Source organism: Micromys minutus, assembly GCF_963924665.1.
Source record: "Micromys minutus genome assembly, chromosome: 3".
NCBI classification, from domain to species: domain Eukaryota; kingdom Metazoa; phylum Chordata; class Mammalia; order Rodentia; family Muridae; genus Micromys; species Micromys minutus.
In genome coordinates, this window is record NC_137972.1 from 69,120,173 (window position 1) to 69,146,617 (window position 26,445).

At 43.9% G+C, this 26,445-nt stretch overlaps 1 protein-coding gene across 2 annotated transcripts in view; it reads left to right on the top strand.

Annotated features, from left to right (window-relative positions):
- The first annotated feature begins 382 nt into the window (after nt 1-382).
- Nucleotides 383-26,445, top strand: part of TTC23 (tetratricopeptide repeat domain 23) — an 80,529-nt gene continuing 54,466 nt past the window's right edge. The window contains exons 1-5 of one of the 2 annotated variants that reach the window (XM_080915061.1): nt 383-790; nt 17,080-17,279; nt 20,399-20,522; nt 22,823-22,973; nt 23,149-23,274. In XM_080915061.1, the coding sequence (XP_080771187.1) occupies nt 17,100-17,279; nt 20,399-20,522; nt 22,823-22,973; nt 23,149-23,274 (581 nt within the window). In that variant the 5' untranslated portion in view covers nt 383-790; nt 17,080-17,099. Of the gene's footprint in view, nt 791-8,816; nt 8,926-17,079; nt 17,280-20,398; nt 20,523-22,822; nt 22,974-23,148; nt 23,275-26,445 lie in introns of those variants that run through there. The other variant, XM_080915062.1, reaches the window with a different exon arrangement.

Consider the following 26,445-nt stretch of genomic DNA (forward strand, 5'->3'; position numbering starts at 1 on the left):
ATTAACATCCAAACTTTGCTCATGAAAACTGAGTCATGTTAAAATCGCTTTTACTCCCTCTTCAGATGGATGTTGAAATTCCTATATTGATCGTATGATCGTTGTTAGAAATCCACTTGTTTTGTGGAGGATCCATTTACTTATCAGTCTTAAAACAGACGGGGAAACTCTAAATGTATTTACTTTTAACTTCAACAAGTCAGCAATACCACTTTAAGAAACTTCCAAAAAGGCTGACCCCCTACCCCACTCCACCCCCACCCCGATCTAAAATTCCCACCTCTGGCTTCCAGGGATTGGATTACAAAGTTGGGCAAACTTCTCTTCTCCACTCGCTATTGGTGAAGGCGCCATCATTCATTCTTTGGCCTGGGGTTTTGTTAAGTACGGGTCGCTTTACCGAAAAGTGCGGTTCTCTTTTAGGGTGAGACTGCACTGTTTAGATTTGTCTGTGGTTGTCAGGCTGTAGAATCATTAACTTGATACAGAGGGAGCCAAATTGGCAACTGAGATTTTCAAGAGAACTGTGATAAGGAAACCGAGTCTCTCTCTGTCGACCCGGTAAATTCACAAAGGATTTTAGGAAAAAGTTGCAGATACTGATTGTTAAAGAAACTTTCCAGGTGTTCTCTTTTGTTTCGTTTTGCTAGTTTTAAAGGAATGTCCAAAGAAACGGGGAGTAAACAGAAACACGTGCTGAGCGTGTTTGGGGGAAGAGCCCCCAGAGTTCCTTTGTCTTTAGAATGAAGTTGGAAACGCAATTCCTAGGTTATCGGTGGAATTTTGCAAGGTAAGTAAGCTTAATTGTGGATCATATTTTGCTTTAAAAAATGTGCTTTGCGGTTATTTCTTGCTTTAATGTGGATTTAGACTTTTAATATTATTGGTTTCGTTAATCAAATGGATTAGTCGTGTCTGCGCACTATGAGAACAGACCTAATATGCAAGCCATCTATGTAGAGAAGAAAAACAACAGTTGACTTCAAACTCAAATTGCACAAATATTTGTAAAGTTGAAAATTAAGGAACCTATTTTCCTATGACCAAGCAAAACCTAATTTTGGCATATACTATATCAGAAACAGCAAGTGGATAAATTCTCCCCCAAAAATGAAATCCGATATTCATATTCTCAGTAAGAGGTATTTTAATTCAATTAAAATACGAAGTTCAGGAATCTATTAGAACAACTGTCTCTTACATTGTCACACTTAGTTTACCTATAAGGAAATAAAAACAGCAAAACTCTAAAAGTTAATACTAAGGCTCTGGACGAATGGGGCTCAGAGATTTTCCATGGACGAGTCTACATAATTCCGATGTGTAGGTGTCTGGGACAGATGCTCTAAGTGCATCCGGAGCTCAGAGCCCTGAATCTGCAGTAGGCAGGAGAGAAGGAAATAACATTCCGCAGGGCTGCTCCTGATTGCAGCAAGAGGGTCATTGAGAACCTCGGTTAAAACGATAATAATGCTTTACTTAAATCATTGTTTATAAGGCACAGGAATTTCCATGAAGAGCCAGTCAGGAGAATTAAGGAGTTCCGCTGTGGGTTTTCAATATGGGAACTGGCATTGTAGTTTAGGATTCTGCCAAGGGCAAAGGCCAGAGCCCCTTAATCTGAATTGGTGGACAGATGTGGAGCCAAGTCTCTTGAGACATTTTGATTAAGTATCTTTATTTACCATTGTTGGTTTACATAAATCCGGATGTGTTTCCATGTGGTCTTTGACAAGCAGTCCTAACTCAGCATTGTGAGTGTATAATGTCAGGAGTGGTGGTTGCGGCAGAATTACAGCAGTGAGGGTGATTTTCCTTTCCACTGGATTGGTTCTTTCCTTGGGTGTGTTTTTTTTTTTTTTTTTTTACGATCACACTTGGCTGATGTAAAGGAATTTCAAACCCCAAACCACGAAGATCCACTCCATGGAGTACCGCATGAGCTGTGTCTGGGACAAAACTCAGTACTTCACATGCTCACCCCAGAATCTCTGCTAAGCCTTGAGAAAGCGAAGAGACTGAAGAACCATCTCCTGCAGTCAGACAAAGTGCTTCAGGGACATTATCTTTATCCTTATACCAACACGTACTCTGAAGTCTGAAGCTCACACATCCTACAGTGTCCATAGGCCATTCTTTCTTTCTTTTAATTAAAAAGAAAACATTTAAAGGGAGATTCCCTTACATCTCCACAGAGGCTAATAGTACGCTGTGATCATTTTCACCCCTCTTTCTTGTTTGCTCCTCCCACCCCCTTTCTTCTCCAGATAGCTAAACTCCTTGTTTATTTTCATGCTTCTGTCTCTCCTGGTTTCTAAACAGAAGACAAAACATTCCACATTTGCCTTTCTGAGACTGGGTTACTTCTCTTGGCATGTTCTTTGTTTCCGTCCATTTTCCTGCAATTGGAAAAAAAAACTTTTATTCTTTATAGCCAAATATACCTGTGTTGTATACACATACACTTACTTATTGGTCCACTTTGATGGACACCTTTGCTGCCTCCTGGCTCTTGTAGCCCAACAGCTTTGGTGTACATGGTGGTTGTCTCCGTGGTAAGCTGACATATCATCTGTGATTTCAAAAGGAGAAGAAGGAGAAATCCCTAGCTGTTAGAAACAGCTCTGAGGTCCCAGGAGAAGGAGAAAGAATGGAGGGAAAGAGAAGGGCTTTTCGGCCAGGTTTTGGAATGGGAGACACGTACAACCCTATAAGATCTGGGTGTCTGGAAACATCGGCCTCAGCCACCGGCAGTTGGATGAAATAGGTTATCTTCTAATAAAAGCCCAGCAATTGTGCTATTTGGCTAGTTTTAAAATATGAAAACTGACTAGTGTTTTCCATCCACGGAGCTAAGGTGGGCAGGAGGAAAAAGAGAGCAGCTGGGGTGGTTGTTGGCAGCTTGGCAAAGCTAACTGGGAGGAACAGGCAAATTGGAAATGAGGCTGGCAGCAGCCTGTCTTGGAGAGGTCGGAGCACAGGTTAGGGAAGGAGGTAGCTCGGGCTGGTGGCAGTATGATTTCTTGAGCTAAGCCAAGATCGCTGCTCCGGTAAAGGAGCAAGCGCGTTTTTATAATTACATGCAACATTGGGAGTTGGGGGAAAAATACATAAATCCTGGGCTAGTGAGATGGCTCCTGCCACCAAGCCTAAGTTTTGCAAATTAATTAATTAAAGAATGCGGTAGGGTCTACAGGATGTCTCAGTGGGTAAGGACACTTGCTATACAGAGTTTGATCCTGGACATAAGAGGAATAAGGAAACAAATTTCTACCCTCTTGTCTTCCAAATTAATGAAAGCTCCTCCTCCCCCCCTCTGTAAAACACACACACACACACACACACACACACACACACACACACACGTACTCATTGGGGCTATAAAGATTGCTCAGAAGTTAAAAAAAAGAGCATTTTCTGCTTTTGAAGAGGACCTGAATTTGGTTCCTAACGTCACCTTCATGCAGCTCACAGCCGCCTCTAACTTAGCTTGGGACACCTGGTACCCTCTTCTGACTTTTCCGGGTATCTGTACATTCTTGCACACACCAACATAAAATAAATCTTTTTTTAAAGTACATAATAAAAAAAAGAAAAAGAAAAAGAAACAGCTCTGAGACAAGGCCCCTTCTCACATGACTGTCTCCAATACTTACCAAGTATTAGCAATTCGTAAGTCCCTTAAATAGTACAGCCCTCAAGAAGTTAGAGAAGCAAAAGAAATGTGACAAAATAAATGTGACTTGTGCCACCTGTGGGCAGTGACAGTTAAAGGCTCACTCATGCTTTCTCAGAGTCTGCCTTGATTCCTGTGATATGCAGCCTTTGCCTCTATGGAGCGGGCATCTCAACCCATCTGCTTCATGCTTTAAGCCGAGTGAATCTGCACCAAAGGAGTTGCTTGTTACGGTGTTCAGGCCTTCCTGGTCCTGGCTTCCTCTAGCTGTTCACAGCTGTTCCCCTGAGGATCTTGGCACTCTGTGTGTGCAAAATGAGAAAAGTAATGAAAGGGAACTTATGCAATAAGTTTGGCTTTTAAGCGAAATGCAATTTTAGGTGCGAGAATTGTTACTTAGTGGTAGCATGCACAAGGTCCTTTGTTTCATTTCCTAGTAGCAGTTTAATTGCTATGGCAACATTTCTACTATTTGTATTTCCGCATCAAAATTTATAGATACGATTTTTACTGAATGTATCATTTGATTCCCATTTCACGAAGAATGAGATGATAGATATCCAAAGAAGAGGATAAACGACATGAGATCTCATTTACAGTGTAATCTGTGAACTTTGAGGTCTGTGGACCATCCTACTCTCTCTCTCTCTCTCTCTCTCTCTCTCTCCAAAAGTCTGTATCCGTCAGGATGCTCCATGATATGGAAATTCTTTTTATCCATTTGAGATCTCACAGACATTGAGAATGCTTCAGTATTCAGCTAACACCACTGGGTGGATATGTACAGGTTTGTGTTTAGTTAAGCTTCTTCAGTATTTGCCTGTCAGCAGATGAATGGCTCATGTACAGACTCTGTCAATCTCTGAGGAAGCAGCACAGCTGTTTTCCAAGGCAAGCTCAGCACCACTTCACACTCACCAGGAGCATGTGAGAATTCCGGCTTCTCCACATCCGCAACACTGCTTCCTGTATTTGGGTTTATTGCTGTTATTACTATCGTTGTCCAAATTTGGTGAACATGAATTAGTATGTGATATTGATACTAATGATATTAGCCATATGGTTTTTTGGCTATCCATATATTTTCCTTGTCTTAAAAAAATAAATTGTCTAGGGGCTGGAGAGGTGACTCAGCAGTTAAGGGAACTCTTCCCAAGGACTCGGTTCAAATCCCAGCATCTACATGGTACCTCACAACTGTCTGTAACTCCAAGATCTGACATTCTCATATAGACACACATGCAGGCAAAGTACCAATGCACATAAAGTAAATGAATACCTAAAAAAATCTATTTAGATAGTGGTCTAATTTTCATTTGGGTTAACATATTGTCATTGAATTGCAGATACTCTTTACATATTCCCCCATCCTTTAGGCTGTCTTTTAAATTTAACTTTGCGTTTAACTTTGATGCACCGAGGACTTGATGTTGGGAAAGTCCAGTTAACTCACCTTTCCCTGTCACTGGTACTTTGGAACCGTTTCCAAGGAATCAAGGCTCATGAGGGTTTACTCCAGTGTTTGGGCTTTGTACTTTGAGCTCTCACATTTCGGTCTCTGCTCAGCTTGAGGTTAATTTTTAGGTGTGACTTGAGGTTTGTGTGTGGCTTTCTGACATCCACGGAAAGACTCTTCTTTCTGCGGTCTAAGTATCTTAGCGCCTTTGGGGGCTGGGGGACACATAAGGTCCTGGATTTGATCATTGACACTAAGGAAAAAAAGAGTGGCCGAGTATGTCACAGTTACTTTCTGACGTCTTTTCTTGTCCTGTCCACCAGTGCCTCCCCATTTTGTTCTGTTTTATTCCACCTTTAACTGCGCTGTGTTTGACAAACTAAAGTCCTACAAGTTGTGCAAGGTATTTTTCTTTTTAGAAATTTCTGTTGTTTCTTTTTGAGATTGTATTTATTGCAATATTTCTCCCTTGCCTTTCCTCCCCCAAAACTTTCCCATATACCCCTCACTGCTCTCCTTCAGACGCATGGCTTTTTTTCCATCAATGGTTTTCACAATGCTTATATGTATGTATATACATACAAACACCACACACACACATACAACACACACACACTTCTAAATACAGCCTGTTGAGTCCATACGTTACTCATTTATATGTTTTCAGGGCTGACTGGCCCTGGACCACCAATTGTAGTGCTTGCTCTGTGGTGGAGGCGTCGCAGTCCTGCTCCCAGCTTTTCTGAGTTCTGTGAGAGGGACTGGTGCCTTCCAGTTTGGCGTGTTTATTGGTGTCCTCCTTAACAAATTGTTTTGTTGTTCGTGCAGGTTACGTAATGATTACCACGGTCAGGGCAACCCACATAATCATCTGACATAATTATACACTGTTTACCTGATATGAACATAACAGGATCCAATACGCAGGCAAATGCTAGGAATCTAGGGCAGTTTCTTTCTGCAGTCGCCATGCTGGCTCTGACGGCTTGAGAACTTGGAAATGGCATTTTGCTTCTCCAACAGTGTCTGATTACTGTGTGTTGGTTAGGGCCTCCTTTGTTTTATTTTGGGTTTTTCTGGTCAGTTTGCTTGCCTGTTAGGGGGCAGGATTTTTTTTTTTTTTTTTTTTTTTTTAAGGTCAGACCAAGCATGGACTCTAGGTCCTCCTGACTTAGTTTTCCAAGTTTTGCTATTACAGACTTGTGCTATACCACGCCTGGCTGACTTTTTATAGATTTTTTTATGTTAAAGGCAACTTTTAAAATTTCAAACTATGAATCACCCAGCTTCCTTCCTATTTAAGGATTGCTTAACCTAGTGAAGCACAGAATGTTCCGTTTCTGCCTAGACAAAAAGACCATTCATATTTTGGTAGGAATCCTTTAGACATGCTGATCCCTGTGAGGATACTGTGACACCTCTGATCCACAGATGTTTCTCCATGTACCTAAGCTTTAACTTCCTTAATAGTCAGTGCATGCCTGTATTAGCTACTTTCACGGCAACAGCTAAACACCCGGCAGAACTAAGAAGACCAGAGAAGTCTATTTGCTGGGCTCACTGTAGCAGAGGAAGCAGGAACAGGAAGGGACTCCTCACGTGGCAGCAGACAGGAAGCAGAGATGAAAGGCTGGAATCCAGGGTGGTTGTCCTTAAAGTCCCACCCCTTGGTGGCCCACTTCCACCACCCACAGCCCACCTTATGAAAGCTCCAGTCTTCAAAATAGTTCCATAGCCTGGAGACCTAGCATTCAAATATGAGCCCATGGAAGTCGTTTTAGATTCAACCCCTGATATTCTTATACTTGTAAAAATATTTGCACCTACTACATTTACCCAAAAGGTTGTTTGTTTTTCTATTGTTAGTAACCATATTTCCTTAATCTCATTTTCAGGTTATTCATTGTTAGCATATATAAAATATAATTCTGAAGCCAGGCATTATGGGGGGCATACCTATAGGGCTCGGAAACCTGAGGCAAGACTCGGTTCCCAGTGAGAAGACCCCCGTCTCGAAGCAAACAATGAAAAGCAATGTGAATAACTCTGAACAGTGATGCCTGGGGTTGGCCTCTAGGCTCCAGGAGCGCACAGAGCTGCTCATACCCCATGTAAGATGGAGAAAGGGACAGAAGCAGGCCAGTGGCGTGGTGGTCCAGCGCCTGGGAGGCAGATACGAGGAGCAATACGAGTTCAAGCTCAGACTGGCTGACAGGACTTCACGACAGCCTGGCCAGGGATGTGTAGTGAGATGTCTTAAACAAACAGATGATCCAAGTAAGGAAAAGTAAGAATAGAAAGAACAGGAGAGAGAAGGACTGCATCTTATTTCTGATATAGCCTTTTGGACTTACTGGACGTGTTTTTCAGGGCTAGAAGGAGTTTTATTATTCTCCCTCCCAGAACTCCCTAGGATGCTACATACAGGATCATGCCACAGTTAAGTTTCCTCTCTTCCTTTTCAGTCCTTCTGCTTTTATTCCTCATGCCCACTCACTCCGTTTGGAATGCAACCTTGGATGCAGGTGCTGAGAGGAAGCACCCTCTTCTTGTTTTCTGTCACAAGAGGAACGCATTCAAGCCGGTTACCATCAGCTTGTCAGGTGTGGTGGCAGATGCCTGTGTGCTAAGTGCTTGAACGTTGCTGAGGCCACACTGGGCTCTATAGAATAAGATCAAGGGTGGGGCAGAGAGAGAGACAGAGGGGGGGGGAAGGGAGGGAGGAGAGAGAGAGAGAGAGAGAGAGAGAGAGAGAGAGAGAGAGAGAGAGAGAGAGAGAGAGACTCCGAGCTTGGATCCCCAGCACCTGTAGGGAATCTAGGCCAAGATAGTTCCTCACACGATCCAGAGAACATTGATCAGCTGGTCCAGCTGCTCAGGTCTGAGGTCAGTGAGAGATCCCGTCTCAAAAATTAAGGTGGGGAGTGACTCAGGAAGACGCCAGATACACACATGGACACACACATTTTTTTTTTTAAATAGATAAAGGTGAATTAAAAAAAAGAGAGAGAAATATCTTTCCTGCATCTATCAAGATGAGGTGGTTTTCTTCTCTGTGACTCTGCATAGCTCATATGTCAGCCCAGCTTCCCATTCTCTAGACCTTTGTGGCCGCAGTACATAGCCTTGACTCTATGTTGCTACATCCGAGTCTAGTAAATCCTGACGGAAAAACAATAATTTGCTGTGTCTCATGCGTCTGACTGGTTTCACACAGTTCTTTCCAAACGGCTCCCATTTGTGCTCTCTGCAGTGTGTAGAGCTGATTTTGCTTCCTGTTTGTTTCTTTATGTCTTGGTAGACTTCACCACTGGAGTCGCTCTAGACCTGAAACCCAAGTTTGTGTAAATCTTCTAAATTGTTAGATTAGTTTCTGGAGTTATTGTGGTTTTGATTACAAATCCTTAGCCTCCGTCCTCCCTGATTTTCTCTGGCATTTCCCAATGCCCTCTCTTTATCTGGGCCAGGTTATTTAGCTAATATACTCTGACACCATCACAATATTTCCTAAGAGCCATTGCCTGAGGGTGTCTGCACTTTTCCCTTAGGCCTGCTAAGCCTTCCTACAAGTCAACTAGAAAGCTACCAGCTGAAACACTGGGGACCTTCAGATCCCTGCTCTTGCATAGTTACTTGGCAAGCAGGTAAATGGACCCTGTGATCTTCCAGCTATTAAATGTGAATATCACCACAGTCTTCTACCTCAGACCTCTTCACTGTGAGCCAAGGCCCATCATGTTTTTCGGCACTCTACTAGGCAGGCCTGGAAGAAGGAATAGCATCCATTGATTAGGTAAGTCTGACTGGCAGTTGTGAGTGCAGACTGAGAGGCCTTCGAAGCTAGCAAGGAGGAGGTGGTGTGTGGTGGGCTGATTTCTCATGAAATTCTGACAAACCTCAGCTATGGCTGTTACAAAGAAAAGGAAAGCAGCCGATGAGAAGCGTGTAGCTCCAAGTAAGTGAACTGAAGAAGAAGTCTTCAAAGGAAAAGTGCTTCTATATGGTGTGAACACACGCTGAAAGTGTGCTCTTAGAGCAAGGTCGCGGTTCACATCCTTTCGGAAGTCAGACAGGTAGCACCATTCCTAAACACACGTTTCCTTCGGCAGTTAGACAGCTCTGAGATGAAAATACACGCCATAGTCAGGCAGGGTAGAGAGGCAGCGTTCCCAGCAAGCCAGGGAGCAAACTCTCTGGAGACCGTTGGCTCCTGGGTATCTCAGAGCAGTCACCTGTGCGGTAGTTTTTCTTCCTGTGTGAGAGTGGATTTCTGTATTTCTCTCTCTTCCCAAGTGAGAGGGATGGAGTGGGCAGAGGGATGGGAATTTCCTGACCCAGGCTACTCAGTTCCAAAGTTTCCTCTAAGGCAGGCATGGCTACGGGACACTGCTACTTCACACCCCATTTACCATAAAGTTGATAGATGTTCTGAGGTTTCAAAGAAGACAGAAACCCCAGAAATCTAGATCTTCATGTGAAATTTCTGTTTGCTTGCTTGTTTGAGTTAGCTTATGAAGTAACAGGTTTCCTCGAAAACATTCTCACGTTTGGTTGATTCCTCCTTACACCCATCTCCCTCCCCCACCAGGTACCCTCTCACCCCGTTATTCAGCTTATATCACATATGTTCTATTTCCCTTCCTTCCTCTCTGCCTCAAAGATTCTTCCCCACCCCCAGCTTTGCCAACTTCTAGATATAGGTATTTAACCATTGAAAGCTAGGATCCTCAAAGGTTACCCCAGTTAATATATTTTCCAGTTCCACCCATACTCCTGAAAGTTTCATAATTTCAGTTTTGTTCGTGGATGAATAAAATTCCACAGTGTATATGTACTAAATTTTAATTATCCATTTATCTTTTGATTCACAGGTAGGCTGATTCCCTTTACAACCCTTGCCATTTTGAACAGAGCAACAGTAATTGTGGATGTCCAAACACTTTTGCAAATAGAATGTAGAGCCTTTGGGATATATGCCTGCCTAGGAGTTGTGTGGCTGGTTCATATGGTAGCTCTGTTTTTAGATGTTTGAGAGCCTTCTAATCTTAAAATAATGGCTCACTTTTTGACAAAATTATTTTAGTAAAAAAAAAAATCCATGTTAGATACAACCCATGAACACTCTGTATTGAATATTTATTTATTTGTGTGTGTGTGTGTGTGTGTATATATATATATATATATATGGGATACAGTATTGAGAGAAAGTGTAGTGAGACACTTTGTCCCTTTAAAATACACAGAAGAAGGAATGTGCATTTGTTTTCATCCCAGGTGTGAGGATGGAGCTGCTTCAGGTTGTCCACAGCATCTGACTATGATTTGCCTCATGCAGATACACAGTTTTGCCAGCTGCAGATAGTGTCTGCAATTGTGTGATGTTTAGAATTCTGGAGACTTTTTTTGAGAGTATATAAATCCTAGGGTCCCAAGGAGTGAGTGGGGTGTTGGTTGGTCGATGTTGGTTAAGTAATGCACAAAGAAGAAATAAGAAGAAAATAGGTATCCTGGTGGTGAAGATCAAACTTGCCCCAAGGAAGTCGATGCCCCTAATCAGCAGGAAGTAGTCTAGTGATAACTTCACCCCCTTCCCCTTTATCCTTTTTTCTCCCCTGTGTAGTGTTAGGGGGTTGAAAGGTGAAGAAGAGTGGAAAGTCAGAGTAGCCAAAGACAGGCTACAAGGCAGCATGAAACAAAACGTTTTCTTTTAATCAAGGAAACAAAAAGAAAGCTATTTCAAAGTTTAACCTTAGACTCATAGGTCCAAAATTACAAATATTTGCAACATGTTATTTAAATCATTTCAAACATTCTTTTCCTGTCTCCCTTCCAACACAAAAACGAGAAACTGTGTTCCAATCTGTTTAAGGTTCCAATCTGTTTAAGGTATTGTCTTTCCTGCTCACAAAAACTGATGCTTACTTATAAGATGCCTGCTGTGGTCTTCAAAGCAGCAGCGTTTGCTTCCTACAGCTGTAGATTGTGGTCAGAGCAAGCCAATAGGATACAGAATTTCAACAAATTGTTACAAGTTTGGAGTCCTGGTTCTAGCCGGGTTGTATTCTTCAAGTACCAGCTTACCTAGCTTCATTTCCCACGTTAGTAAAATAGGAGTCTCAACGATAGGATTGTATGGTGTGACACTCATAAAGAAGTTAAAAGAACCTGTGTGACAAAGATGGAAAACACAAAGCTTTCCTGCACTGTATCGGTTGTCAGTGTCGCCCAAATCACGTAGGCAGGCAGGGCGGTGCAAGTTCTTGAATCTCAGCTTCCCAGTGCTGTTCCTTTAGACCATGACACCTATTAAAACAACCATCTCATTAACCAACATGGGGCTGGATGGATGAGGAAGTATTAGGCAAAAAGATGGTTTTTAAATGTCAGCCAAGGACTTGGGATATAAAATAGTCCTGAGTTGGTATAGTGGAGCTTAGGTACAGTTTGGATAGTATATCTGCAGGGGCTGCCCTCTGCAGCTTTCTCACAGCTGCACAATGGCCCTTCTAATGAGATAAAATAGTCTACAGAAACCCTTAAAAATATTCATATTTACCCATCACCAATTACAGCCACCTGGATCTAGATCCTCCTTCTCAAGCTCCATCTTGATTCTCTTGGAATCTCCCTTCCACTTCTGCCCCTCAGCCTTTCCCCCACCTATCTCTCTCCTGTCCAATCATGTATCACCTTAACATAAATCTACAGGACCTTAGGAACTTTCTCCGTCTCTGAGTGACAGTTCCATTCCATATTGTTGCAGAGGGAAAGAAAACCTCCCCTTAGGTGATATCTTTTCTGGTGCATGTAAATCTCTATTTTTATTTTTAAGAGGATTTTTAAAAATTGAACTAGGTGCATGGGTATGTACGTGAGTGCAGATGCCTCCTGAGAGCAGAAGAGGGCGTGGGATCCCTGACGCTGGCCTGAGAGGTGCTTGAGCTTGAGCTGTCTCTCCAGCCCCAGATCTTGGTTTTAGAACATCAAGGAGTCAGTGTACTTTCTCCAGCCTGTTTCAGTTGCCCTCTGGCCAGTCTTGAGTTCAAAAGTAAGTATGACAGCAGGATGCCCTTAGTAAAAGGAAGGCTCCATCCCTGGTACCAGAAAATAAAATCACTCAGGAGTGATCTACTTCTAACATTTTAATGTAAATTTCACCCACCACCTCAAATTCAGTTCAACAGAATGTAAATGGATCGTCTTATTATACTAGCCTCTCTGGTGTATCCTGATGCTTCTATTCATGGCCTTCCTGTGTTTTTTCTGGGAGGGGTGATGTAATAAATAAAGAGACTCTGTTATAGCACAGAAGCAGCCTTAGACATTATGAACTATGAACATGGCCATTTTCCAATAAAACTTATAAACCAGCTACAAGATTTGGCTCAGAGTAATTGAATACCAATCATAGAGTCCCAGAATGAACATGTTGGGGTCTGTCCTCACGATCTTCCTTATGTTTTATATCTAAGCAGGGTTACAGTGGGAATTCCATTCAGTAACACACACACACACATATACACACACACTTACACATATACACACACATACATACACATACATTTACACACACACACACACACATAGTGGCTTCTGTCACCCTCACCTCCCTTCCAACTACTACCGTGTAGTAGCTTACTTCTGTTTAATCACACTCGTATATTCAGTAACTTTTGTTAGCCTCAGTTAAGGAGGTGATTGTTGGATCACGTGCATTTGCTGAAGAACATATGAAACTTTCTTGGGATAAGTTTTAAAATGTATTAACAGCATTATCAATTTATTTTATTTTATTTTATTTTATTATGTTTGTGCATGAGAGTGCACATGTATGGAGGTCAGATACCTTGGTGTCTTTCCTCAGGAGCCATCCACCTTAATATTTTTGAGATGGGATTTCTCACTGGGATTTGATATTTGATATTTAGGATAGGCTAACTGACATCGAGTCTCAGAGATCCACCTGTCCCTGCCTCCTGCACAGTGGGATTACAAACTGACAGCTCCATGCCTATTTTTTTATATGATTTCTGGGAATCAAACTAAATCCCTCATATTTGCAAGACTAGCACTTTGTATCTATATACCTATCCCATATAAATCAGTTTTTATAGAAAATGTCACTCTGACTATAAACTCCAGTTTGGAATTTAGAATTTCCAGATGCATGTAGTAATTACACTTTTGTTCTTAGGTGAGACATTGGCACCCTTCTAAAATATTATTATTGGTATTTTAATGTGTGTGGTGGGAATGCAGCTAGCACACTGAAACTACAGTACCATTTGTTTTGGATCTAAAGTGGGCATTTTGGTTTTATTTATTTATTATGTATACAGCGTTCTGCCCACATGTATGCCTAAAAGGGGGCACCAGATCTGACAGAGGGCTATGAATTACCATGTGGTTGCTGGGAATTGAACTCAGGACCTTTGGAAGAACAACTAGTGTTCTTTACCTCTGAGCCATCTCTCCAGCCACGGGGGTTTGGCTTTTTAAAGCACATAGATTTAAAGAAAAAGTTAACCGATGTGAATATGGACTGAATACAGATATGCCGAAGTTATCAGGATGTCCCACCAGTTCTGCCTAATAAAGTCAGTTGCATCTTTAGCTTGACGCCAGTGCCTTTTCAGCCTGAAACCAAGCATCCAACTTTGCTTCTATAAAATGTGGTGTAGGGGATGGGGCACAGGGGCACCTTGTTTATAAAGTGCTTATTACTTAGATTTATGTAAGGGAGTGGGGTGGGACAAAAGCGTGGGAAAGTTATGGGTGAGTGCTACACCACATCCAAGGCTTAGAGAGGCCCTAAGTAAAAGGCTCTTTCCTGTCTACCCGTTTATCTGACTGGAGAGTCTTCTGTTTGTGGAACCAGTATTTCTGTTGGCTAACTCTTTTCTTCAGATTTGTTGAGAGGCCCCCCGGGTAGAAGGCACATTAATATCTGTGGCTCTGCACCACTGCTGCTCACGATCCGATCCAAGTTCACCTCTCACTGAACATCCACCAGCCAGCAGCTGGCCGCGTGTGTGTTCATCTTGCATTTCGCTCCCAACGTTTGCTGATGATTCAGTCGCTTTACTTGAGCGCTTTCTCTTCTCTGGTCTCCTCTCAAAACCCTTTACAAGCTAGCTAAGCCCCCTACAGCGGTGGTTCTCACCTGTGAAGTCTGACCAGCCTCCGGGCCTCCATGGTCTTTTTACCTGCCAGAGTTCACCTTCCTGTTCTCCTGTTGTCCTTCACAAACAGTGATGATAGCAGAACTCAATACATGATTGTTGGGTTGATAATTGACTGGCAGTCGGGTGAAACAATCTGCTGTCTGAAGCAAATAAGAGAATCGGAGTTTGACAAATCCCGGCAGGGATGGGGGAGGGTCTCTAAAAGCCTGGTTTGTGTGTAAGATTTTAGCACCTTCGTTACCTGGCACAGAAGTATACATTTGATAAAATTTGACATGTGTACATCCATAAACCAACACCAACATCCTGTAGTGTGGACATGCCATCACAGCAAACACTACTCATACTGCCGTGTAATCACACGCACGTGCACACACACACACATGCTTGTGTGCTCTTCCTCTTTCTCTGCCTGCCCTCTCCTTTCCTCTCACCAACACCACCCCCCTTTCTAGTCCAAGGGCACCACTGACCTGCTTCAGGTTGTTAGCCATTGGTTTAGATTTCCTTAAACTTTATAGGGTACAATCACACAGCATGTATTCTGCTCCCCAACTCTGCATAGCTATTTTGAGATTCACTCACAAGCACAGTTGATCCCTTTTCATTGTTGAGTTTTTTGTTTCGTTTTGTTTTGTTTTTTCACAGCTATACTAGAGTTTGCTTTGCCATTTACTAACTGAGCTGTGCTGACTAGTTCTCTGGTTGTTGTCATCTTGACACAGCTGGGATCACTGGGGAAGAGGGAACATCAGTTGAGAAAATGTGTCTGTAGGACTGATCTGTTGCAAGTCTGTAGGGCATTTTCTTAATGATTGGTATGGTAGGGCCAAATAACTGTGGGTAGGGCCACCCCTGCGAAGTGGTCCTGGGAAAGTGTATGAGAAAGCAAGTTGAGCAAGTGATGGAGAACAAGCCAGTAAGCAGCACTCCTCCATGTCTGTGCTTTAGTTTCCTATCTCTGAGTACCTGCTGGAGTTCCTGCCCGGACTCTCCTCAGTGATGGACGGTGATGTGGAGTTGTAAGCCAAATAAACCCTTTCCTCCCCAACTTGCTTCTGGTCAAGATGTTTCTTATAGCAACAGAGCAAACTAATACAGGATCTCTTGTAGCAGAGGAGAGCCCTAAATTCACTTTGTAACTAAGGATGACCTTGAACTCCTGCATCTCTCAAGTGTTGGGTTTTCCGGCATGTGCCACCACACTTGGCTAATGTTATTTTTGGTACACAGTGTTTCTTTTTGGGGGGCGTTACATAGTGTTTCTTTTCTCCTGATTACTTAGGATTCTTCCTTTCACAGTTTCGGGTCACGATGTGCCTCCCTGCATTTACTTTGCGTTTAGTGCTCATGGGACATCCTGGATCTCTGGCTTTTTACTTTTCTCAGTTTTGGAAAAGATTGTCCATGAATTGTTCACACACACACACACACACACACACACACACACACACACACACATCCATATGCCTTTGGAGACCCAAATTATTACATGCATGTAGAACAAGTTGCTTATGCCTCACAGCTCAGCCGCTGAGGTTTTATTTCCAATAGTTTCTGTTTCCCTGCCTGCAAGTCCACACCTCTCCTCTACAATGTCTAATCTCTTACCCATGTAGAGTCCTACGTAGAATTTTTTCCTCTCACATATTACATATCTCCAAAGTTCAGTTTTAGTCTTTTGAACAAAATTCATAGAAATGTAACTATACTAACTGTTTTGGTGGTTTTTTTTTTTTTTTTTTCTGTTAATTCAACATCTACAGTAATTTGGCATCAATTTTTCAGTTGGATGTTTTCAAGCAACTAAAATGGGCCTTAACTTCCTGAATCTCTCTACTTTGTCAGGTTTAGTAATTTGGCAAATTCTGGTATAGCAAGCACAGTTTAGTTTAGGATTAGTTATTCTCTGTTACTGAGGAAAAAACCATCTTTCTGAGTACTTTTCCCAATGCCTCATTATCTTGTTTAATTTCAGGAGACCGTGCCAGAATGGGTGATAGACACATTCTTATGGATGCTATAGAAGGATCTTTCTTACACACTGAGTAACATCTGAGGGGACTCTCTAATCTCCCACACCATTCCTGTGGAGCATTCTCCTCAGAGAACTGTCCTGCAAACTCCAGGCACACTGTTCTTCCTGGCTCTCAGTTCTCTCCCACCAGGAACTTCTTTGTTCCTTGCCCTTTGACCTTGAAACACTCAAAGTAATAAACAGAGCCAGTTGGGTCATGGCTTATTTACTTTTTTCCATCTCTCAGCAAGTGTTGCTAGGATCTTCTTATCTTTTAAACCTTTTTTTAATTTACTTTTTATTCTGTTTTTGTCTCTCCAGAGTTGTTATGTTTTGTTTTGATGTTATTGTTGTTGTTTTAAGCAATAGGGTAGATTACTGTATTCCATCCAGACTGAAAGATTAACAATAGTCATCTACTTTCTGCCTCAAGGTCAATTAGAGTTCAACTGACTCAATATGTATTCATTTCAATATTGTTCATTGTGAGTTGCGCGGCCTCACACAATTTCTGTTGGGATATACATGCTTGGTTTAGCTATCACTGGAAATAAGCCTGAAGCTTTCAAAAGAACTTACCACCCTTTTGAGATAATTTTTTTTTTTAAATCTTAAGTCATAGGCATAATGTTGGCCTTGTCCTAGATGTTAACCTAGACTTCTGGAGGAAAAAAAAAAATGTGAACTTTTAAAAGTGACTCTGAAAATGGTCCTTTCCCACCTTTGTTTTCCACTTGACAATTAGAGGACAATGTGTATGAGAATATGCAACAGTCCCAGGTGACCCACATGTCCAGCCACCTAGATGAAGTCATTGCTGCTGTCAGCGTTACTTCTAAAAACAGGACCCCAAATAAGCTGCTTCAGACCGCACTGTTCCAGCCCCCTCGAGAGAAACTCCACCTGTGTGAAGAAAGAGCCAAGTCCTACTCCAGCAGCCGAGAGGTAAGGAGTCTGGGGTCACACACCTGCTCCCTGGAGAACTGAGTTATCATCCCAAGCAAGAGAAGCAGGGGAGTCGAGACTCCATTTCCAACCTCAGGTGCAAGAGTCCTCAAGAGAGAACTGCCTCCTATCATGAGTGTAGGCCTTCCTACGGTGGGCACAGTTGTCATGCCAACAGCAAATGCTTATTGAGTATGATAGTTAGTCTCCATTGTCAGTTTTGCTGGATTCAGAATCATTAGGAGATGGGGGTGGGGGACAGTGGAGGGGGATCAATACCTGAGTGTGTCTGTGGAGGCATTTCCAGAGAGGAATAACAGAGGGCTAAAAGCCCATGCCCACTGTGCACCTGTAATACATCCCTGTGCACTTAGGCCCTGCTGAAATCAGAAAGGAACCTTGTTGAAGACCAGCATTTCCCTTTGCTTCCTCACTGCTGTGCTGCCCTGCTCCGCTCTCTCTTCATCATGACAGACTGAGCCCTCAAGAACCCTGAGCTAAAGCAAACACCTCCTTTCAGTTGTTTCTGCCAGGCATTTTGGTCGGAGTAACAAGTTGGAGTTTATTGAGTGTCGGTGCATGCCAGGCCCGCAGCAGATGGCGGTGCACACACATTTGCTTATGTGCAGCTTTTCCTTCTGAGGCCCGTGCCTGTTCTGCTCTCTGCACCTTTCTTCCCATCCCCTTCACGAATTCATCCTTATGTGCTGAGCCCCGTTTGTCTTTTCATCTGTTTCACAATTAGCTGTTATATGTCTAAGGTTTTCCTAGTGCCAGAGGCACATAAGAAAAGACCACAGCCTCCATCTTATGGGGACTTACGGTTGGATTGAGATGAGAGAAGGGCCATCAAATTGTGACAGCCACTATGATAAGTTCTGTAGCAGGTTCATTCGGTGTCCGTGCAAGTGAGAGGAGGGCAGCAGCAGTTCAGGCTGAGCTCCTGGGTTGGGAGGACAGGAAAGGGCATGGGAAACAGCACTTTGGAGTCCTCATGACGAGCAAGAGGACAGAAGCCTTCAGGACAGAAGTAACCCCGGGGAGTAACAGTCTCTGTGGAATCATAAGGAGCTCTGGTGTCACAGAGCAAGTAAGAGCTTCACTGTGCATAGAAGCTGAGCCCAGTGATGACTCACTGCTCAGAAGGAGTTTTAACATTCTCTTAAGGCACTGGGTAGGCTGTCATTAGGAAAGGACCATGAGCAAGTCTGAGTGCTAGTCGTTGGCTTAGGGGGATATTTGCAGCAATCTTGAAGAGGAAGTGTAAGGGATTGAGGTAGGTAAGGCAGAGGCAGGAGAGATGCTGGGCTCCTTTGAAGGAAATGTAAACTGGTGGGACTGACATGGGAGGAAGCATAGGAGTTAGGAGAGTGAGGTGCAGGGAGGGGAGGGGCATGGGGGTCTGAGTTAGACTCCATCTGCCTGGGTTTTGGAGGTGCACGCCCGTCCTTTGGGAGTGCAGTGAACAAGCCTGTGTTCATTCACTGTGCGCCTGATTTTTACTCTGTGCCCATTGTGGGTCAGTACTTGAGCTGAGTAAACTCCTGGCCAGCTTCTCAACCAAAGCTTCGCAAGAGAATTATTAATATTTCATGCACAACGCATGAACTGCCCTCCTGTGTCCAGAATGGTACAAACCATTTCTTGGTTTTAAACCTGGGTTTAAAGAGGAGACACAGGCCCCCTCTCCATCAGAATGTGTCAAACGAATGTTAGAGCTTTGCTTGAATGTGTCTTTTCTTGCCTTGAATGCTGCCCTTGTTGGAAAAACATGGCTCCCACTTTTGTCCTGACCCTGATTACAAATGAACTCCCTACAACTTAAGCCTAGCCTGGGCTACAGAGCCAGGTCAAAAGCCAAATTGAGAACCCCCAGCCTCCAGAGAGGAAACAAAACAAAGATTCCTCTCATCTGGCTTCCTGCCTGTCAGGCTTACAGACCTCTTTGCTAGTGTCATAGGAGTTAGTTACTTCTTCATTTCTGTGCCAAAGGCAACCCAAAGGGAAGAGGGCGATATTGCATCCAAACCTGAGGAAAAGAGGAATAAGAGATGAACACTGGCATTCAGCTTGCCATGTCCTTTGTATTCATTCAGTCTAGGACTGAATGTGGGAAGACTAAGTTAAACCTCACAGAAGCACCCTCAATAAGACATTACCAGCAGTGTGCTTCCTGGATGACTCTAGTAGCTGTCAAAGTGACAACATTAATCATCAGAGCTGCAGAGGAGTTTTGAGTTGAGAGCTACCTTTCCCACTTGCTACATCTGGCCCTGCAAGAGCTGTTCACTACAGGTGCTGTTCACTGCAGGTGTTGTTCATTACAGGGGCTGTTTCCTGCAGGGGCTATTCACTGCAGGGACTGTTCACTGTTGGGGCTGTTCCCTGCAGGGGCTGTTCACTGCAGGGGCTGCTGCAGGCTGCTCACTACAGGGGCTGTTCACTGCAGGTGCTGTTCACTACAGGTGCTGTTCACTGCAGGTGCTGTTCACTGCAGGTGTTGTTCACTGCAGGTGCTGTTCACTGCAGGTGCTGTTCACTGCAGGTGCTGTTCACTGCAGGTGTTGTTCACTGCAGGTGTTGTTTACTACAGGGGCTGTTCCCTGCAGGTGCTGTTCACTGCAGGTGCTGTTCACTGCTGGTGCTGTTCACTACAGGGGCTGTTCCCTGCAGGGGCTGTTCACTACAGGGGCTGTTCCCTGCAGGGGCTGTTCTCTGCAGGAGCTGTTTGCTGCAGGGGCTGCTTGCTGCAGGGGCTGTTCACTGCAGGCTGCTCACTGCAGGGGCTGTTCTCTGCAGGAGCTGTTTACTGCAGGGGCTGTTCCCTGCAGGGGCTCTTAACTGCAGTCTAGCTGGAAACCTAAGAGGTGGTCAGTGTCTGTCCTACCTGCCCAGTCCTCCACCCCACTACATTTTTCACCACTAACTTCTAAATGAATTGTTGTTTACTTCATGCAGCCAGATTAACACTTTACATTGTTTGCATCTCTGGCACTTCCCAAGTGCTCAGCACATAGTGCTCAGCTCATAGTGAGTGCTCAGTAAGTACTCAGTGAGTGGATATATGCACAAGTAGGTCTAAGCTGTCCCCTGGTAAACTCATTTTCTTTTCCTGACAGTATAAGCAGGCCATCCAGGAGCTTGTGCGCTGTGTGGCACTAACGAGAATTTGCTATGGTGACTCGCATTGGAAACTAGCAGAGGCGCATGTCAATCTGGCTCAGGGTTACCTCCAGCTGAAAGGTGAGCTTCCCGGCATCAGCTGATGGGCGGCTGTTCTCCCTGTCCCAGAACTTATTCACACCAGAGGGGTCAGGTTTTCATGGCTCTAAGAAGCAACTGCCTTTTAGGAAGAATCAAACAGGTATATATGTATAGGTGTCAACGGGAAGAAGGGAAGAGTGTGATGTGGGTTTTTTGTGGTCTTATTAGACTCCTTAGAGCATCATCTATTGGGTCAAAATATCAAAAAGTTGTAAGAAAGAAGCCAACACATGGAATGGAGACTTAGAGGGGGTGTGGATCCCACAGTTTTTTTGAGAGGGGAGTGGGGTGGAAAAGACTTACTCAAGTGTAAGTAACCAAAAATAAAGGGGGGGGGGGACAGAGAGAGAGAGAGAGAGAGAGAGAGAGAGAGAGAGAGAGAGAGAGTCACTTTTGAGTGTATGTGACCAAAAACTGAAAGGCTAAAGCAAGCTAGCATTCACATGTACAACTTAAAAGTCCAAGGAGAAACTTGTTTAAAAAGAATATCCCACCCACCAAGAACATCCCAAGATTTGGAGACACCACTTTTAGAGCAAATAGTAAAGGCTTTCAGTTCTCCCTGTACTGGGAAAGGAGCTGGTTGGCCAGCTTAGGATGTGAGGGGTCGAGCGTCATAGAAGGAAAATAGAAGGTAGGGATGGATGCAGGAAGGATTAAAAAGACAGCAACCAGAAGCCGATACTCAGAATGTGGTGTTGCCTGTGTGCTGACTATGCTGACTCAGTTCCCTCCACACTCAGGCTATCAGCTGAAGAGCAAACTAGGATGCTAGCGATATGAAGCTCCTCTCCCCCAGTCCAGAGAGTGGCCTTATAACCTGACTATTCCTATCTGCTAGCCAAAGGCCATCAGAGAGGGGGACATCTGAGTCAAAACAGCTTGCAGCAAAATCACATTGCTGATCTGAGACTGACCTAGGGTTCGAATGCCGTCTGGGACGTGACATCCTGGCTTCCTTCCGTAGCCTTCTGTGTGGATCTTCCTCTCTCAATTCCAAATTAAAGCAGCATTCACCACTGAGCAAGGTCTCACTGAGGCCCAGCCACCACGCTAATTACCACGCGAGACCTATTCAGATTTCCCATCTGCCTATGAGGGAGGGTTCTCTTGTTCCTCCTCTTCACAGCCAAGGCAGCCGAGGCCAGCTTAGCGATGGAGCAGAGGATTCCTGCTCAGAGTCTCACCTCAGACCATGTTCTTGGAACTGAACCTGTGCTGTCTCCAGTAAAGCAAGTTCAAGTGCTAAGGGTGTACCTAGTCCCTCACTGCAGGTAGGTCATACAGGCAACACTGATAAATTCCTGACAGCCTAGTTAAGGCTGCGCCTTTAAAATGTAAGACACACAGAATTCCGAAGGAGCTCTTACACGAAGAACACAGGCTTGCCTCTCTCCGTTAGAAAGTATATTATTTCTGTTTTATAGACACAGGAATGGAATTAACTTCATATTTTGACAGGTTGTGCAGAGAACTGAGATACGATTAAGTGTAATTCAGAACATAAGGCTTGAAATGCATGACTGTGGGTGTTAGGGGGTGACTGTGGGGGTGTGAAGAGGGTACAGACCCTAGGCTCCCTAGCTGGTGTGTCTCAGCGTCACCCCGCCCACAGGTTCATCAACCCCTAGAAGAACACCCGAACACACGGGGAAAACCCGTTCTCAGTAATAGCAAGCATCACTCTGCCTCATGTTAGTCTGCAGCTGTGCAGGAACAAGAGGGTTACACCACAGTAGTCCACGACCTCCCGGGCTGTGCTTCTGAGAGCCTTCATAGAGACGGTGTTTGTGTTGTGCTAAAGAACGCCTTCATATTGCAGCTGTAAATGGGTGAGCGGAAGACTCAGCATTTTCTGTCTTTTCTTTAGATTGCTGTCACCCAGCCAGGATTACAGTTCCTGAATATCTTTTCTTCCTACCCAGAATGCTGTAGTTCTTGCATCCCATTTGTGTTTTCATAATTGTTTATGTCTTACATCTGATACTGAGGTATTTCAAAGCTGTTCAGTTCTAGCTCATTCTGCTGATTTTATTTCTAGACAGGCCATTTGGGGAAATGTTTCTCATCTTGAATACTTGATACAAAAGTATTGTATCAAGTATAAGACTTGATATACTGGTTGTTACCATCATGGTGCTATTCCATACTTCCCATATCTGAATCTGTGTTACTGGACAACATATGGTAACTTTGCCAGGTTTCCCAGCCAGGGATACTCATGTTCCTGTTCAGCTGTGATTAAAGAGAAGCTGACACTTCTTTTTCTCCATCCACAGGATTGTCGCTACAAGCAAAGCAACATGCAGAAAAAGCCAAAGAAATCCTGTCCAACTTCATCGAGAGTCCCTATCACAACAAAACAGATATCTTCAAGTGCTCCCTGGAGCTTTTCTATACCATGGGGAGAGCCCTGGTCTCCCTTCAAAAGTATCCTTTTGCTTCTAGTCACAAAGAAAGCACTGATTCTTATAGTTAATTCTCAAAGCCAAATAAAAAGTTGCTATGTGATTCAGGGATATTAAGAAGTATTATGTGAGAAAAAAACAGAACACAAACAAACAAAACCAGGACTAGTACAGGACTTTTCCTGAACCTACTTCAGATTTAAAGACGCCTCAGAGAACTTGCTAAAAGCAGAGAGACTTTCCAAGGAGTTGCTGCAGTGTGGGAACATTATAAAGGAAGAGTGGATAGAAATCCAATCTCGGATCAAGCTGTCGTTTGCACAGTAAGTCTCCAGTTTAGAACTTATATGCATGGTGACTGGAGGCTCTTAGGATGTGTCCATTGGCTTCTCCCAAGGCCATTGTCTGGTAAGGAGGAGCAACACAGTTATATCAGAGCAGCCCCAACCAAGACAAACACAGTGGCACTTGTCACTTGATGTGGAGTACACTCATGACCCTGCCCCCCCCCGACTCCTCACCACCATGGCCCCAGAGACCCTTACATCATTCCCCTGACTAACTTTCTACCTGCTCTGTCCATCCCTGCTGCCCCTTCATCCTTCTCCTTCCCCTCTCCTCCTCTTCCACAGCATCACTGCCATGCATCCCAGGAAGCTTCACGGATATAGAAGGAGAGTTTTGCTGAGGTTTCACCCCTGGGATGGGTTACAGGATAGCAGCACACTGTAAGCTCACCATTGCTACACAGCTGCTGCCTCCTGCAGGACAAATGGGGTCCTATCGTGTTATGGCCAACAATATTGGGCACCATAACTCTTTCTAATTAGCCGCTCTGAAGTATGTACCTAATTATTTTTAAATTCCATTTACTTTCCTTATTGAATTAATTGAATACTTCTGCATACTTGAGCCATTTGGGATTTTTCTTCTACAAATTGGGTGCTAAGTTCTGTCTTGTTCTTCTTTCGGAGTTCTCTGTGCTTTTCCTAATAATAATTGAGATTATGTGTTCTGCATGTGAATTATGTTGCTTATATTTTCTTTTATCTATTGCCCTTTATTTTGTCTATAGTGTTCTTTATAACATAGGAATTCTTCATTTTACCAGCATCAGAGCCATTCATTTTTTCCCCTTTGGATTTATGCTTTGGGATTTTGGTTACTGCCCAAATATCAAAGAGTCTCCATAATTTCCTTCTACCTCATATGTCTTAAGATTTAAAACAAAGAAAAAAGTGTGCATATGTGTGAGTTTGTGCACATGAGCGCAGATCCTGGGGAGGCCAGAAGGGTGTGTCAGTCCCTGGTGCTGGAGTTAAGGTGGTTGTGATCCACCTGGTGTGTGTCCCTCTGCAGGAGCAAGGCCTGTGTTGAACAGTGGTGCACTCTCCACCTCTCCAAGTGTTAACCATGGCTTTGTCACTGACTTCGTTCTTAGAACCACCACTCTGGTCCAGAGCCAGTGCTAACGAGGGGTTTTCATCTGTGGATGTGTGTGATCTCCGAGCGGTTCCAGCGTTGACTGGTATTCCAGCTGTGGCATCCTGGGTGGAAGCACATCTGCCCAAGTGCCTGTGTGACTGCTGTGTCTTCTTCTGTGAGCTTCCCCCCTCTCAGCCTTCATGAGTGTTCCCAAAGGCGCAGAAGAAACTGTTCCTTATTTTCTGTGTTTAATGACCTAGCGAGTCTGTATTATAGTGAATTTATTAATTTCTGATATTCAAACGTACATCTTAATTTTTTTTCCTGTTCTTTGCTTTTTGAGACAGGGTTTCTTTGTGTAGCATCGGCCATCCTGGAACCCACTCTGTAGACCAGGCTGGCCTTGAACTCAGAGATCGCCTGCCTGTGCCTGAGTGGTGGGATTTAAGAACCTGCCCCACCATGTCAGGCAGATCTCTAAACTTTTGTCAGGTTGCTATGTTAGCATTTAGATGAGTGCATTCAGACCCCCAAGTGCAGTCAGTGTTCTGTGTACATGGGGCTTTTCCGTCTTGATATATAGTCTCAGGTTGTTTTGCTGTGGGGCTTGAGGTAGCCTGAAGCAATGTCTCTCCGTACTCTTCCATTCCTGTCACCATGGTATGTCTCTGTCTTGTCTCTGTCCTAATTTTGTTTGTGTTGCTGTGATGATGTTTACCCTGACCAACAGCAACAGGGAGTAGGTAGGGCTTATAACCCATCAGCATGAAAGTTGAAGCAGAAACCCGAGCTGTCACATCCGCAGTCAAGAGCTGAGGAGACAGGGATGTACCAGACACCGAAAATTCTGAGAGGTGCAGTTTCATCAGGGAAGTGGGAGCTAAAGTAGTAAGACAACGTAGTCCCACTAAAGGGCCTAAAACCTTTCAAAAGACCGATAGTGCTAAGCGCTGGCGAGGCTGTGGTGCACAGAGATGCCTTCTCCTTCGTAGCTGCTTGGGTGCACTGGGTAGGACTCCTTAGAAAACCACTTGGCACCATCTCCTAAATATGAGCATCCTCACACCTTTTGACCCAACAGTACCATCATAATGAACACTGAGCAGGAATCTGTGTACTTGTTCACCAGAACACACATCCAAGTATGCTCCCAGACTCCTTATTTAGTAGCCAAGGACTAAGAACAGCCCAAATCTCTTCAAAGGGAGGCTAAAAAAAATCTGTGATCTGTTCATATAAAAAGGCAACTGTCAAGCCGCCTGTTACGTAACATCATGTCTAACTCTCACAAGCACAGAATTCAGTTGGAGAAGCCAGACCCCAAATAGTCAAACTGCCTGGTTCCATAAATAGGACTGCAGGGGAAAGACCAGTTTTTGGTGAACCTGGAGGGCTAACCCGGAGTCTCTTCCTGCTCAGAACACTATGCTTTTCTGTCCCATTGTGCAGGTGGCAGACAGATCTGATAGTGCTTGCATCTGTTGACACCTGAATGATGGGTCAGTCCTTAGTGTTGAGCTCTGTTGCTACCAAACATCCTGTGCCATCCTGTATCCTGTGACAGAATCTGGCGCCACCTTCAGAGTGCTCGCCAAATCGCAATACCAAACCTGGACAGCAGGTGGCGAACTTTGTCCACATCTGTGTCAGATAACCTTCAAGAATTTAAAGTTCCAGTAAACATCTGTGGAGATCCTTTCGGGTATAAAAGAGTTATTTCCAATGTTGCCACGTTCTTCCACTCTGATTCTTCTCTCTGATGTTTTCCACGGAACTTACGGGTTTAAAGCGAATGGTTTCCATCTCATCTCTTTGCTTTGTGTTTTCACAGAAATAGGGGTATTTAATCCAAACTGGCTTGCTTTACAAAGAAACGAGGCTTGGATTTTGGATGTGTCTGTAGTTATACTTAAACTTTTTTTTTTTTTTTTTTTTTTTTTGTCTTGGGGATGGAAGGCCAGGCGAAGGTCTCAGGCAGCCTTTGGATTTCTGCCCCTCATAAAAGGACATCTTTAGTGTGTCCTCTCCTCCTGCTTCTCCTTTTATGGTGCCCACCAGGCTGGTCTGAC